Below are 11,512 nucleotides of genomic sequence, written 5' to 3'. Positions count from 1 at the left end.
TCTAATCACGAAGCTCTTATGACATAGGGAATGCTCAAAATGGAATGCAAGTTTAGGGGATATGGGTCAAACACAAGCAAATAGGACAGAACAATTTTGTCTATCAACTGACTATAACTGAAACTTATGTTTTTTCTGGTATCAACAGGAATTGGATAAAGATTTTACTTTTTACACCCTCTATATGTAATTAACCTACTACTGTACTCACACACTTTATTCAATATTGTGACACCATTTTGTAACAGATCACAAAAACTTCACCAAATAATTGGTATTTTAATTCACTGGCAATAAGTTCAATACATGCTAAAAGTGCAAAAGGAAATTATCCATTTTATGACAAGTTGGGAGCAAAGTTATCCACATTCTAAATATAGAATTTTGTTTCATTAAAAAAGTGAAGGGCTGTCCTTTGAAACTACAATAATAACTTTATTTCAGACAGATCTTGACATCTATTCAGTAACATTATTGTGAATAGTTACATTTAAAGTTTATGATAAAAGTTTAAAATAATTACATATAAGAAAGCTTCACTGCTAAGAAATAAATGATTCTTGTCATTGTACATTTGTTTTAGAAGACATGGTTTTCACAGAAAGAACATAACAATTCAGAGAGACTCAGTACTTGGGATCAGTTTATTATGAGAAGATTGTTTATAAATGAAAATCAACATTTTTGGAGAGGATTGATTTGGACTATAATTATGTTCAATATAAATACTGCACCAAGTTTCCTGGTCAAATGTAATTAAAGACTTTGGTATTTATTGCAAACTAAAATATTTTGCAGAGTGGCTTACATAACATTCAGACAAATGTGACATTTTGCGTTTAGTCTTTAACTGTCACCAACAATCTCACAGAATCTGCAATATTTTCTTCAAACGTGCATTTGTCTCTTGCACAACACAAGCTGTTTATAAATGCATCTTGGCACATAAATGGAATTAAGCTTTTCCAATCCTGCTGTCAATGTAATAGCACAAGCAGGACTGTTAATATTCAGACCTAGATTTCTACAAAATATTGCCCTAGCACATTGTTAGCATGGTCATAAGAGATGTAATACATTGGCTTTACATTAAGGCCTATTGGATCATGTTGCTTTTTCTGAATAATCATTGCAAATTCCTCTCAGAATATTGGGCACCAACTTGTTAACCATCATGAACTCCTTCACAAAGAAAGTATGTGAATCTTTGGGTTCTGAAGCCATCACTGTGAGTTCATGTTGTATTGCCCATGAAATTCCAACTGAATAAATTATAACACCTGAAAGAAAGAAAATGTCTGAATTCCAAGGACAAACATTTAATTTGTTAAAAATCCAAACCAGGATAGATTCTTGTCCAGGACAAGTACCATTTTTTAAAATTTATCTTTTGATAAAAATAAATTAGGCCATTCACCCCATGGAATTTTCTCTGCCATTCAAATCATGGATGACGTATTAAAAATCTTAAGTTCTGTTGCCAGACACAGATGCTTTTTTTTAGGGCATCCTATTAAAGCATTGTTTTAGGTAGTGAGATTTAGCAAATAGGACTACTCAATCTTCAAACAGAATTCTTTCTGATCAAACGTCTAATTACTGCAAATGGTAGAATTATTGTCTTGTATGAGATAGCCATTTTTAACTTATTATTCCAATTGCATTACCTCTACAGTTCTGTGGAACAGATTGAAGAGTAATGGATTCCAATCTCTCCCAGCTTCAGTTCATCATCCTTCTATGCAGCCTCTAGCTTTTGATCTCCTGTTAAGGGAAATTGGTTCTTCCCATTTCCTGATTTTATACACATTCACTTTTCATTCTGATTATTAAAGTGCATTTCCAATGGATTATTAGATTAAAATGACTATATTTAGTCTTTTCTAAATTGCTTTGAATAATAAGTTTTAAGAATCCTTTAAGTATTTTTTTTAATAAAGACAAAATTTATTATAAATAATTAAATCTTAAGCCAATTTGTTTTCTCATTTGATGGCAGCTGGAGTATTGACCTCTCTACATATTGATCCTTTAATGCAGTCAACATTTTTCAGGTGGGAAGATCTCAAAAGGTATGATATACTTTCAATCAATGTTTCACTCTGATTACATTTTGCCTTAAAATGTATAGAAAGATGTAGCAGTTGTCTGGTTTTATTATTTGTTGTAAGTAAAAATTTTAAATCTCAAAATGGGATTTCAAATTATTATGGCTACTATTTCATTCACAGCAAACCAAAATTTAGACTTGCCATCAGAATAAATAGAAATCACATTTTAAAAAAAAGATAAAAATTTGCAGACTCTTTCTACTATTGGTTACAGACTGATCTCTGACATCTGATTTGCTGCCTGGTTCCTCAAGTGGTGAATGAGTATAATATATTAGATAGCCTATATTTTAACTTTGAAGAAATTTACCATTTTCTTTCCACATTCTAGTTAAGTTTGCAGGGATGTGATTTTATCATTCACTTACCTGCTTCATGTGCTGCAGTTGCTGGATTCTGAACATTATCATAAGATTGACCATCAGTAATAACAATCAGCACATTTAAGTTGTTGTTCTTTACTTTTCCAAAAAGATTCTTTACGGTATAAGTAATTGCTTCTCCAGTAGCTGTGCCACCACTCCAATAACGAATGTTATTGATGGCATTTAATGTATCCTCCTTTGTTAAATTGTCATCAAAATCAAATTCAGTTCTCTGAGAATATGTGAACTGTACAGCACCAACTTTTGCTCCAATTTGATGGATGTCAAAGGGTTTCACAATTTCAGAGATGAAGTTCAAAACAATGCGGAAATTTCTATCCCCAACACTGCTTGATCCATCAATTAAGAAGCCAAGGTTGATTGAATTGTGACATGTTCTACTGCATGTCATCTGGTTGTAAGAGCACAGGCTTTGTGCTAAAGGTTTTATAAACTTGTACATTCCAAACCAGTTTGGGATAGCATAAGAAAATAATCCATTGTTTTTGCAAACAATCTAGGAATGGAGAAACAGTTCAAAAATGAAATATCATGCAATGAATTTCAAAAAACTTTAGACATACTGAGGCATGAATTAAGTTCTATATTTCATACAAGTAACAAAGAATTACCTTAATTATATAAATAATGGACAGGTTTTTCATGCTGGTCATCACTTTTGATTAATTTGCCTTGAAACTCATCTCCAATGTGTACATTTTCTACAGTTCAATTAACATCTCTAGCTTTTACTTTCCATAAAATATTTACAGTTCCTAGTATCTGTTAATTGTTTATCAGCAATGTTTTGTAAAGTCCAAGAAACTTCAATAAAATTATTAAAAGACATTTTAAAATATCATAATGAGGACAAAATGCATAACAACTAACAATAAACTGAGAGGGGTACTTAAAATCCCAGCATTGTAGGAGATGTGATAAAATATAAACCTTTAACATTGGTGCAATATGATTACTTTCTTACACTTGTTTCAACAGATAAGCAGTTTGTGGAGCGATCTCACCTTTTCTGTGTAATTTGGGTCCTTCACCATCTTTTTCTCTTCAGGAAGGGGTTTTGCAACTGAGACAATGAAAACATTAATGCCAGATTCTCTAGCCTGAGCTGCAGCAAGTTCAATTTCATCTGAGGGCCATCCATCCACCAAGACCACCACAACTTTTGGAAATCCAGTCCGTGTACCCTTGTTAGCAGTGAAAAAACTCTCTGTTGTGTGCTTTAATGCTTTACCTGGTATGTAAAATGAGTAAACAGGTAAACATTTAGAATATTTCATTTAAAAATTAAATTGTATTTGTTATGACAGCATTGGGATCAAAGAAACTATCAGTGTTGAGTCCTTTCCATATCTTCTGAATTGCTCATAACCACAAGGATATTTTAAGACTATCAATGGGTTGTAAGGACATATAAGCATTTGCCTATTTGATGCACTTCCCCTCCTCAATGAATCACTTAATGACAGGAAACTTATGGCCAATCCATTTTATGGAATTGTTTGTATGAGTCTCAAGGGAGAAGAGACATTACAGGAATTTTCTGAACAGACAAAAGGATTAGCTTTATTTATTCTCCTGTTGATTTATTATTTAATCTTCCAATTATTTATTTTTGGATGAATGCACTCAACTACTTCCTTCACATTTTAATCAAGTGTCCTTAATAGCAATGCTTCTTACCATTTATGAAGTTAATCCAGTAAACTGAGAATCAAAGTCACATGGCCAAACATCGACTATGGCAACCAAATGTTTTACTGGTGGCCATAAGGGAAGGAACCTATCAAATCTATATTTGATTCCAGCCCCTATCTTCATCCTCGACAACCCACATCTTTGAAATTCTATCCTTAGCTTTTATCTCTGAACAAATGTATTCTCAATTTTGTTTTATCTTTAGCAGAATATTCACTTCTGTTAAGGATTCATTCATAACTTTAAAACTTTTGATTTCTCCAATGTAAAGGTTTTTAAAACTGCTTGTTTTTTAAAAAATCTTTGTGTCATTAATGTGAAGATCAACCTGTATAAACACTAAAAAAAAAATCAAAGCATCAATTAAACTTTCACACATCCAAAGGGATGCATCTTGTTGAATAACTTCTCTGTCGATTTCATAACTGGAAGAATTGGTTAAGTAGAAAAAAATCCATTTTGCAGTAAAACTTAATTTTTTTTCAAAAGGGTGCCTGTTAACATGATTGTTCTTCCACTCTCTACCTTGTATCCACTTTAGCTTTACATCTCTAACAATTTTTCTTAGACTGATCTACTTCCTTTGACAAGAACCCGTACTTCAATGTAAATTCAATGCTCATGTTCACTTCATTCTCTCCAAATGACAATCCATCATTGATTCCCTTATTATTCTTTATTTTCTGCAAAATATATTCATATTAAATCATCTTGATCATTTTAATATCTAATATTGATAGGTCTAGTTATTTCAAACTCATCCTGGCCAATTTATGCTGTTATCTTTAATCTCTATTCAGTGATAGAGTGCAAATAAAATGCACTTTTAATAATATGCAAACTAATGCTTTGCACTTTGACTCATTATAAAAGATGCTTTTCTCTAACTGGAAGATTTCCAAAATTGTTTTTTCTGTGTTTCTTGTTATGAAATGTGGCACTTTTAATTTCTCAAAAATAATGCATAGTGTAAAGGGAAATGTAGTTTGATAATAGATCTCTAAAATATGAAATGGGACACCTTGCAGTTTAGTTTGTATTTGTGAATTTTTGGACTCGTTCTGTTAAAATCTTGAACAGATATACAGCTCTTACTAAGAAGGGAAGAGAATTTATCATTCCTACTTGAGATTGATAACTGAGCAGAAATATGTAAACTACAAATTGATGGATGTATTTTATAGGTTATATTTGGACATAAATAGAAAAGTAGTCTCTTAAAAATTAGTTTCATATGAACTTCCATATATGAATATGTTTTAGATCAAGTCCTTTGGCACAGTACCAACTTCATTCTCATTGCAATGAACAAGAAAGCAAAGCTTTCAAATGAAAGAATACTAGAAATTATCCAGTTTCTGTGTTAGCTTTTGATCTGAATAATACACCAACTATCCAAACTTATCCAGTAATTTCACTGCAAAAAGTCAAGGATGATTATGCCAAAACCTTCAAATGCAAGCATCAGTGGCACTTCTAAAAGAATCTAGTAGATTATTGTTAATATTTCCTTTTAAAAAAAGTGTCAGCTGATGAGTAGCGGTTCGTGGAATGCAGTCTGTGTGCACTAAACTAAATTTACTAAGTTTATTTCTATCCTCCCCAATTTATTTGGAAACACACAAAAACACTAGCATCTTCCCAATAAGCTTAGGATAACTTGCACACTAAAATTCAGCGATTGGAGGAATATTATATAAATGATGTGCTTAAATTTTATTTGAATACTTCCATTTATTTGTCATTTGCATCTTAAGCTCTTTCATATTTCTTCCTTTAACAAAATAATTTACCTAATAGCATGAATATGCCTGGGATTGTCTGATTTCAGAAGCTAAGCAGGCACAAGGCTGGTCAGTATTGGAGTGGAAACCGCCCGGGGACACTAGGTGCTGTAGTTTTTTGAGAGGGGTACTGGACAAAAGTTAAAGAATTTAACATATGTTATTTTCAAAATATAGTATTATGTGATAATAATTGGGCCTTTGGTTGATGGTAAAACATGCATTCTATATCAATGTCATTAAAAATGTGACTATATGCCTGATATTCAGTCAGTTTCAGAACTATTCACCTGCCACTAATCTCACTCTTTTTTACAGAATGCTTTTTGGTTTAAAATTAATTTCTTATTTTATTTACCAGAGTGATTTACTGTTGCTGCAGCAAGTTTCTGTGTGAACTGAGTGTGACCTCATATTCACCAAGATCAACATATGAGAAAATGAAAAACAAAAACTTGACAAATTAGGCCTTCCCTAAAACATACAAGCCTGAGGAAATTTGGTATGTCAACTACTTTAACAACTTCTACAGATGTACCATTGAGAGCATCTTGTAAGGCTACATCCAAGAAACTGCAGAGTTGTGCATGTAGCTCTGACCATCACATAAAGCCCCCTCCCATTTATCATATCCTGCTGCCTTGGAAAAGTAGCCATTCTCATATTGGGGAAAAAGGGAGATCACATTCAACAGATTCAAGGATTGTTTTCTGACTATTATCAAAGTGCTGAATGAACCTTTACACAAGTAAAATACTATCTTTTCTCTGAACTAACTGAGCCTCTGTGTTTTACTGCCTACACTATGTCTAGGATGTTGAGCTAAATGGTTCACAAAACAAACTTTAGCATTGCACCTCAGCACCTGTGACAATAAATTTGTACTTTAAGCACCCAAACCAAGTTGTCTTAGTGATGAATCAAGCAGGGTTGCAACATAGACCACCATGGTATGATCACTCTTGAGTTGAATATTCAGTGAGAAAGATGAAAATGAGCCTTGTAAAAATTATTTCCACGAACCATGAAAATAACATGCTGTCTTACTTCGGGAACAGTATGTATAATCTACACTAAAGAGGCTAAAGTTTAGGAATCAGCATGTATTTTAATTCCTCGGATTCTTCCTTATACACAAGTTATCAGTTTGATTGGAAAGCAATGTGAAAAATATAAATTTGGCTACAAGAATTTTCTCAAATGAAAAATGCAGAAGTAGGAATAATGTTAATATGTGTATTGTTAAAAACATGTCACTCACCAACATTAGTGTTGCCTCCCATATACGTAACATTTTTGATGGCAGCAATGAGAGCTCTTGAATTAGAGTTGTCCTTCAACATGAATTCAGTTTTTGGATTGTCACTGTATAAATAATACATGAAGTGCATTGTGACTCATTTTGCACTCACACATGAACCCACATTTCAACGGGTGCAAATGTTGGTTGAACATTACTTGGAAAAAGTTGAGAGAAATTTTGTCCAATCTTTTCCCACTTTACCTGACTTGTACAATGCCAACAAGTGGCCCATCTGGTCCAATGCCAAGCAAGTTGGTAACTCTAATGACAAAATTCTTCTGTAAGTTAAATCTGCGTTTACCAAGGTTCCAGCTCCCATCAATTAAGAAGGCAATATCAGCTTTGCACTCTAGGATAGAGAACATAGTGCTTTTCCATCATTTGATTTAAAATAACTAAAAAGCACTGTGTGTGTGTGTGCAAGGACCTTACCTTTGTTTATTCGTTTTGAATTCCTTTTTGCATTTTTGGCAGCTTTTTCCTTGACAGGTCGTGCTAAAATAACAATATTGTAAAAATCAGGTTTTTGCACATTTTATTGCATGCATTTTACAGCGTCATGCTGACTTTGGGGAATGGGAAGAAATAACACATTTGTGTTTTTTTTCTACAAATTTCCACAATGTAGCAAAATAATGCCATTCCGTACAGAAAATATTTAATAGTCCAGGAAGGAAAAATAGAGTTAACGTTTCACATCCATTATTCTTCATCAGAACATGGACCATTGGTCTGAAAAGTGATCTCTGCTTCTCTTTTCAGATACTGCCTAATTACTTGACTATTTCTAGTACTTCATTTTTATTTCTCACTAAAATTCAATATTCATTTGCCTGGCAAAGTCTTTATCTGTCATAATATCTTAAAATGTAATCAGTAATACATAATACCATTGAACCATCTGTACTGGATATACCTTTCCTCAATCTTTTAAATACATTCACTACCATGAATATGTGCAGAAGTACTCCACAAACTAACTCACTTAATAAACTTGTGTTTTTCTCCTCAGTCATGAAACTGGCTGAAAGCTCTAAAATCTACACCCTCAAATGAATAAAATTAGACAAATATGACCAGAGAATTTAGATTCAAATAACAATAAATTTGGGACTGTGTAATTTGGTCATTTCTAAAACTCCTTGTGAATTAGTATATTAGGCATTTGAATTCAGGACACAAACCAAAACAATTATAATAATATCCAACATCTTGTACAATTGTCCACAAAGTATAACAATGGACAATTGTATTCATAGATCCCTCAATATTTTGGAAAAACTTGCAAATGAAAGTCTAAGTTTCAAATAATAAAACAGTTTCAGAGAGGTACACAGCTGGAATGCAAAATAGAGTTTGTGGCTTGAGATGAAATATCAATATGCAAACAGCTGTAGCTTTGGTTTCTCCTTGGATTGATCAAATGTGCAGATAAACTGCCAGGACCGTCTAATTGATGACAGGTTGACTTGATATGGAGTGCACTGTTCTCCTCCAGCCACGAGTATGCATAGCTGTGAACTTGCTCCACGACCTAAGGATGCTTCTGTATTTTCGGCAATATGGTATGTTGCAGACCAAGCCAGTTTTTAAATAGGATATTAATACGCTCCACAATATTAAGTAGAGTGAATTCTTCTTGACAATTTTCAAAAGAAACAATAAATTCAGATTCTGAAAGCAAGCAAGGTTCCTTTCCAGCTGGGGCAATTTGGAGAATAAAGCTCAGCTTTATTGTCGATGCTCAAATTCCCTATTTTGAAGACTCAAAGCATTCAGCTGAGTCTGTTAAATTCATGGGAGTCCTCCGCCTGATAAACAAACACAACCAAATTCCACCACCAGTTGTGGAAAGAAATTTCAATGAATAATCTGGAATTTTGAATAACAACAACTAGCTATTAGAAATAATAAACTCAAAAAAAAAACTATGAATTGTTCACCAGTGAGTTCACTGTAGCCCTTTGAGATTGCAGAAAACTTGATCAGGCCTGTGGGTAACTTCAGATCTTGCCATTTTCATCGTTACTACATGTTCAAACAGACACAGCAGCAGATTAAAATGATGTTTCACTTCCTGGAGGTGGCAAGAAACATTGGCCTTAAGGCAATGCCCAATAAAAATATCATCCTCAAGCCTGGAATCTGCTGCTACTGATCATGTTGAGGAGGGTTAAACAATGATCATACAGTGGAACAGTTCTGCTGGTGTTCAGCTCAGTGTGAGATCAGGAAAAGGGCTCAGTGTTACAGCAGAAGCAAGTCAATGTCCCACTTGTGAAATGAACAATTTGCATTCCAGAACGAGCTACTCTCGTTCTGTTAGTGTTTCCAATGCAACACTTAAAACCAAAATGCTGGTGGGCTAGAAGCCATTGGAGAGTCAACACCCTTCATCAGATGTGGAATATAACCCAGATAATTACTATCAATATGTACAAAGAAAAACAACTTCAATTTTGATAATTACTCTGGAATCAGTCGAGTCTCACTCTTCAGCAAAGTGATAGATGGTGTCAAGCAACACTCACAATGGCCTGGTCCAAACAAACTGAATTCCAGAGGAATACTGAGAATAATTATCCTCAACAAAATTTGACCAAAATTGGCATTGACAAGCCCAGTAAAACTGAAGTCATGAAGAGGATTGTACATCCTCAAACATTTCCACCACATACAATGCACTTGTGGAGACTATTCCAAACATTCTTGACCTGACTGGATGACTGTTGCTCCAAAAGCAGTCAGGACACTCAAAATAGTACAAGGAAAAGTAGTCCACCTCTGGAATCAAGATGGTGGCGCTTCAAAGCCACTGTAACAGCAGATTTGTCGCTGGTGTGGACCTGTGGGGAGCAGAGATGCAGTGCTCCTGCACAGTCCAACTGCCCAGTCAACTGCTGTCAGCTCCATAGGAGTTTTTGTTTGAAATCCCATATCAGTGGGTCTGTGCTCAAGATGGCAGAGCCTATTAATTGGCAGCAGTCATGATGGGCTACGGATTCTGGGAAAGTGGAGGATTGGAGCAGGGCACCAACAATGGGAAGACTCCCCCCCCCCCCCCCCATCTAAGAGGGAGAAGTGGAGGAGACAACCCATGGAGACAGTATCAGTCCAGTGAGGGGGCTCTGCAGCTGAGGGACCAGTGCATGGGGTGGGCTGCTGGAGACTCAAGGATGCGAGGAACCTACAGAATCTGGAGATTGCTGTCGTGAGACTTGTGCTGCGGAGCAGACTGCTGGAGGGGTACCAGGTATTGGAACTGGGATCCAAGGAGGTGCTGAAGGGTTCCTGGCCATGTTGGAGGTTTGGATCATGTAATATGATGTTGTTTTATTACTATAATAATGAATCTTGAAAGCCATTTACTTCTTCCACAGCACAGTGGCATTGGCGGTATCGTATACCATCTACAGAACGCAGTTAAGTTCACTGTCGAGGCTACCTCCCAAATCCACAAACCCCAAAAAAAGACCAGGGCAACAGGAGTATTGAATCACTGTTCCCTGCAGGCACTACCACGATTCCAACCATCTTGACTTGTAAATATATCTTCATTGATGTGTCCAGGTCCTGAAGTTCCTTAAAACACTACAGGAGCACCTGCACTAGAATATGGTAGGTCACCACCATTATAATTAGTGAAGGATAACAATGCTGGCCTTGCCAGCAACACCTAGTTCTTGAAACAGGAATAAATAAAACAAAAAGGAAAAACTCTATGTACATACATTAAATAGGCTGATACTAGAATTAAAATTTGTCCCATAAAGACTCAAGTTCTTCCTACATTATTTTTGTTTTTTCTACTATGCCATGGACACATTAGCATCAGGAAGAGATTTGGAACAGTGCTATGGTACGTAACAATTAGTGAAATAATATATCTATTTAATTTGAAGTAGTGAAATGTTAAGACTAATTCATGAATGTGCAATCTACAAAGAAGCATGATAACAGGAAAACACAATATGCTTCCTGTACATTGTTTGGAATACAATAAATTTAAATGTGGGGATAATTGTTGGTCATAGATTAAATTTAAACAAATATGCCAGAGAGTGAAAATGCAAGAGACAGGTTGTAGCAGACTCTTTCTCCCTGTGTAATGTTTTGCAGGAATAAAATTGGTTGGGGAAACTGAGTGATGCAATGAGTAAGACTTGATAAATCGCATCAGAGTATGTCCCTGATCCAAGCTACAAATAACAGATACATTTTATACACCTAAAA

The 11,512-nt window shown here is 34.8% G+C and overlaps 1 protein-coding gene across 1 annotated transcript in view; it reads right to left on the bottom strand.

The window, feature by feature from the left end:
• Positions 1–529: 529 nt before the first annotated feature.
• Positions 530–11,512, bottom strand: part of coch (coagulation factor C homolog, cochlin (Limulus polyphemus)) — a 29,542-nt gene continuing 18,559 nt past the window's right edge. The window contains exons 7-12 of the mRNA XM_069915248.1: positions 7,712–7,774; positions 7,481–7,628; positions 7,238–7,341; positions 3,502–3,728; positions 2,480–2,993; positions 530–1,280 (exon numbers count right to left, since the gene is read on the bottom strand). Coding sequence (XP_069771349.1) covers positions 1,105–1,280; positions 2,480–2,993; positions 3,502–3,728; positions 7,238–7,341; positions 7,481–7,628; positions 7,712–7,774 — 1,232 coding nt within the window. The 3' untranslated portion in view covers positions 530–1,104. The remainder of the gene's footprint in view (positions 1,281–2,479; positions 2,994–3,501; positions 3,729–7,237; positions 7,342–7,480; positions 7,629–7,711; positions 7,775–11,512) is intronic.

This window comes from Narcine bancroftii, chromosome 2 (assembly GCF_036971445.1).
Source record: "Narcine bancroftii isolate sNarBan1 chromosome 2, sNarBan1.hap1, whole genome shotgun sequence".
Taxonomy (NCBI): Eukaryota; Metazoa; Chordata; class Chondrichthyes; order Torpediniformes; family Narcinidae; genus Narcine; species Narcine bancroftii.
Note: the sequence above shows the minus strand (reverse complement) of the source record. Positions and strands in the feature narration are given on the sequence as shown.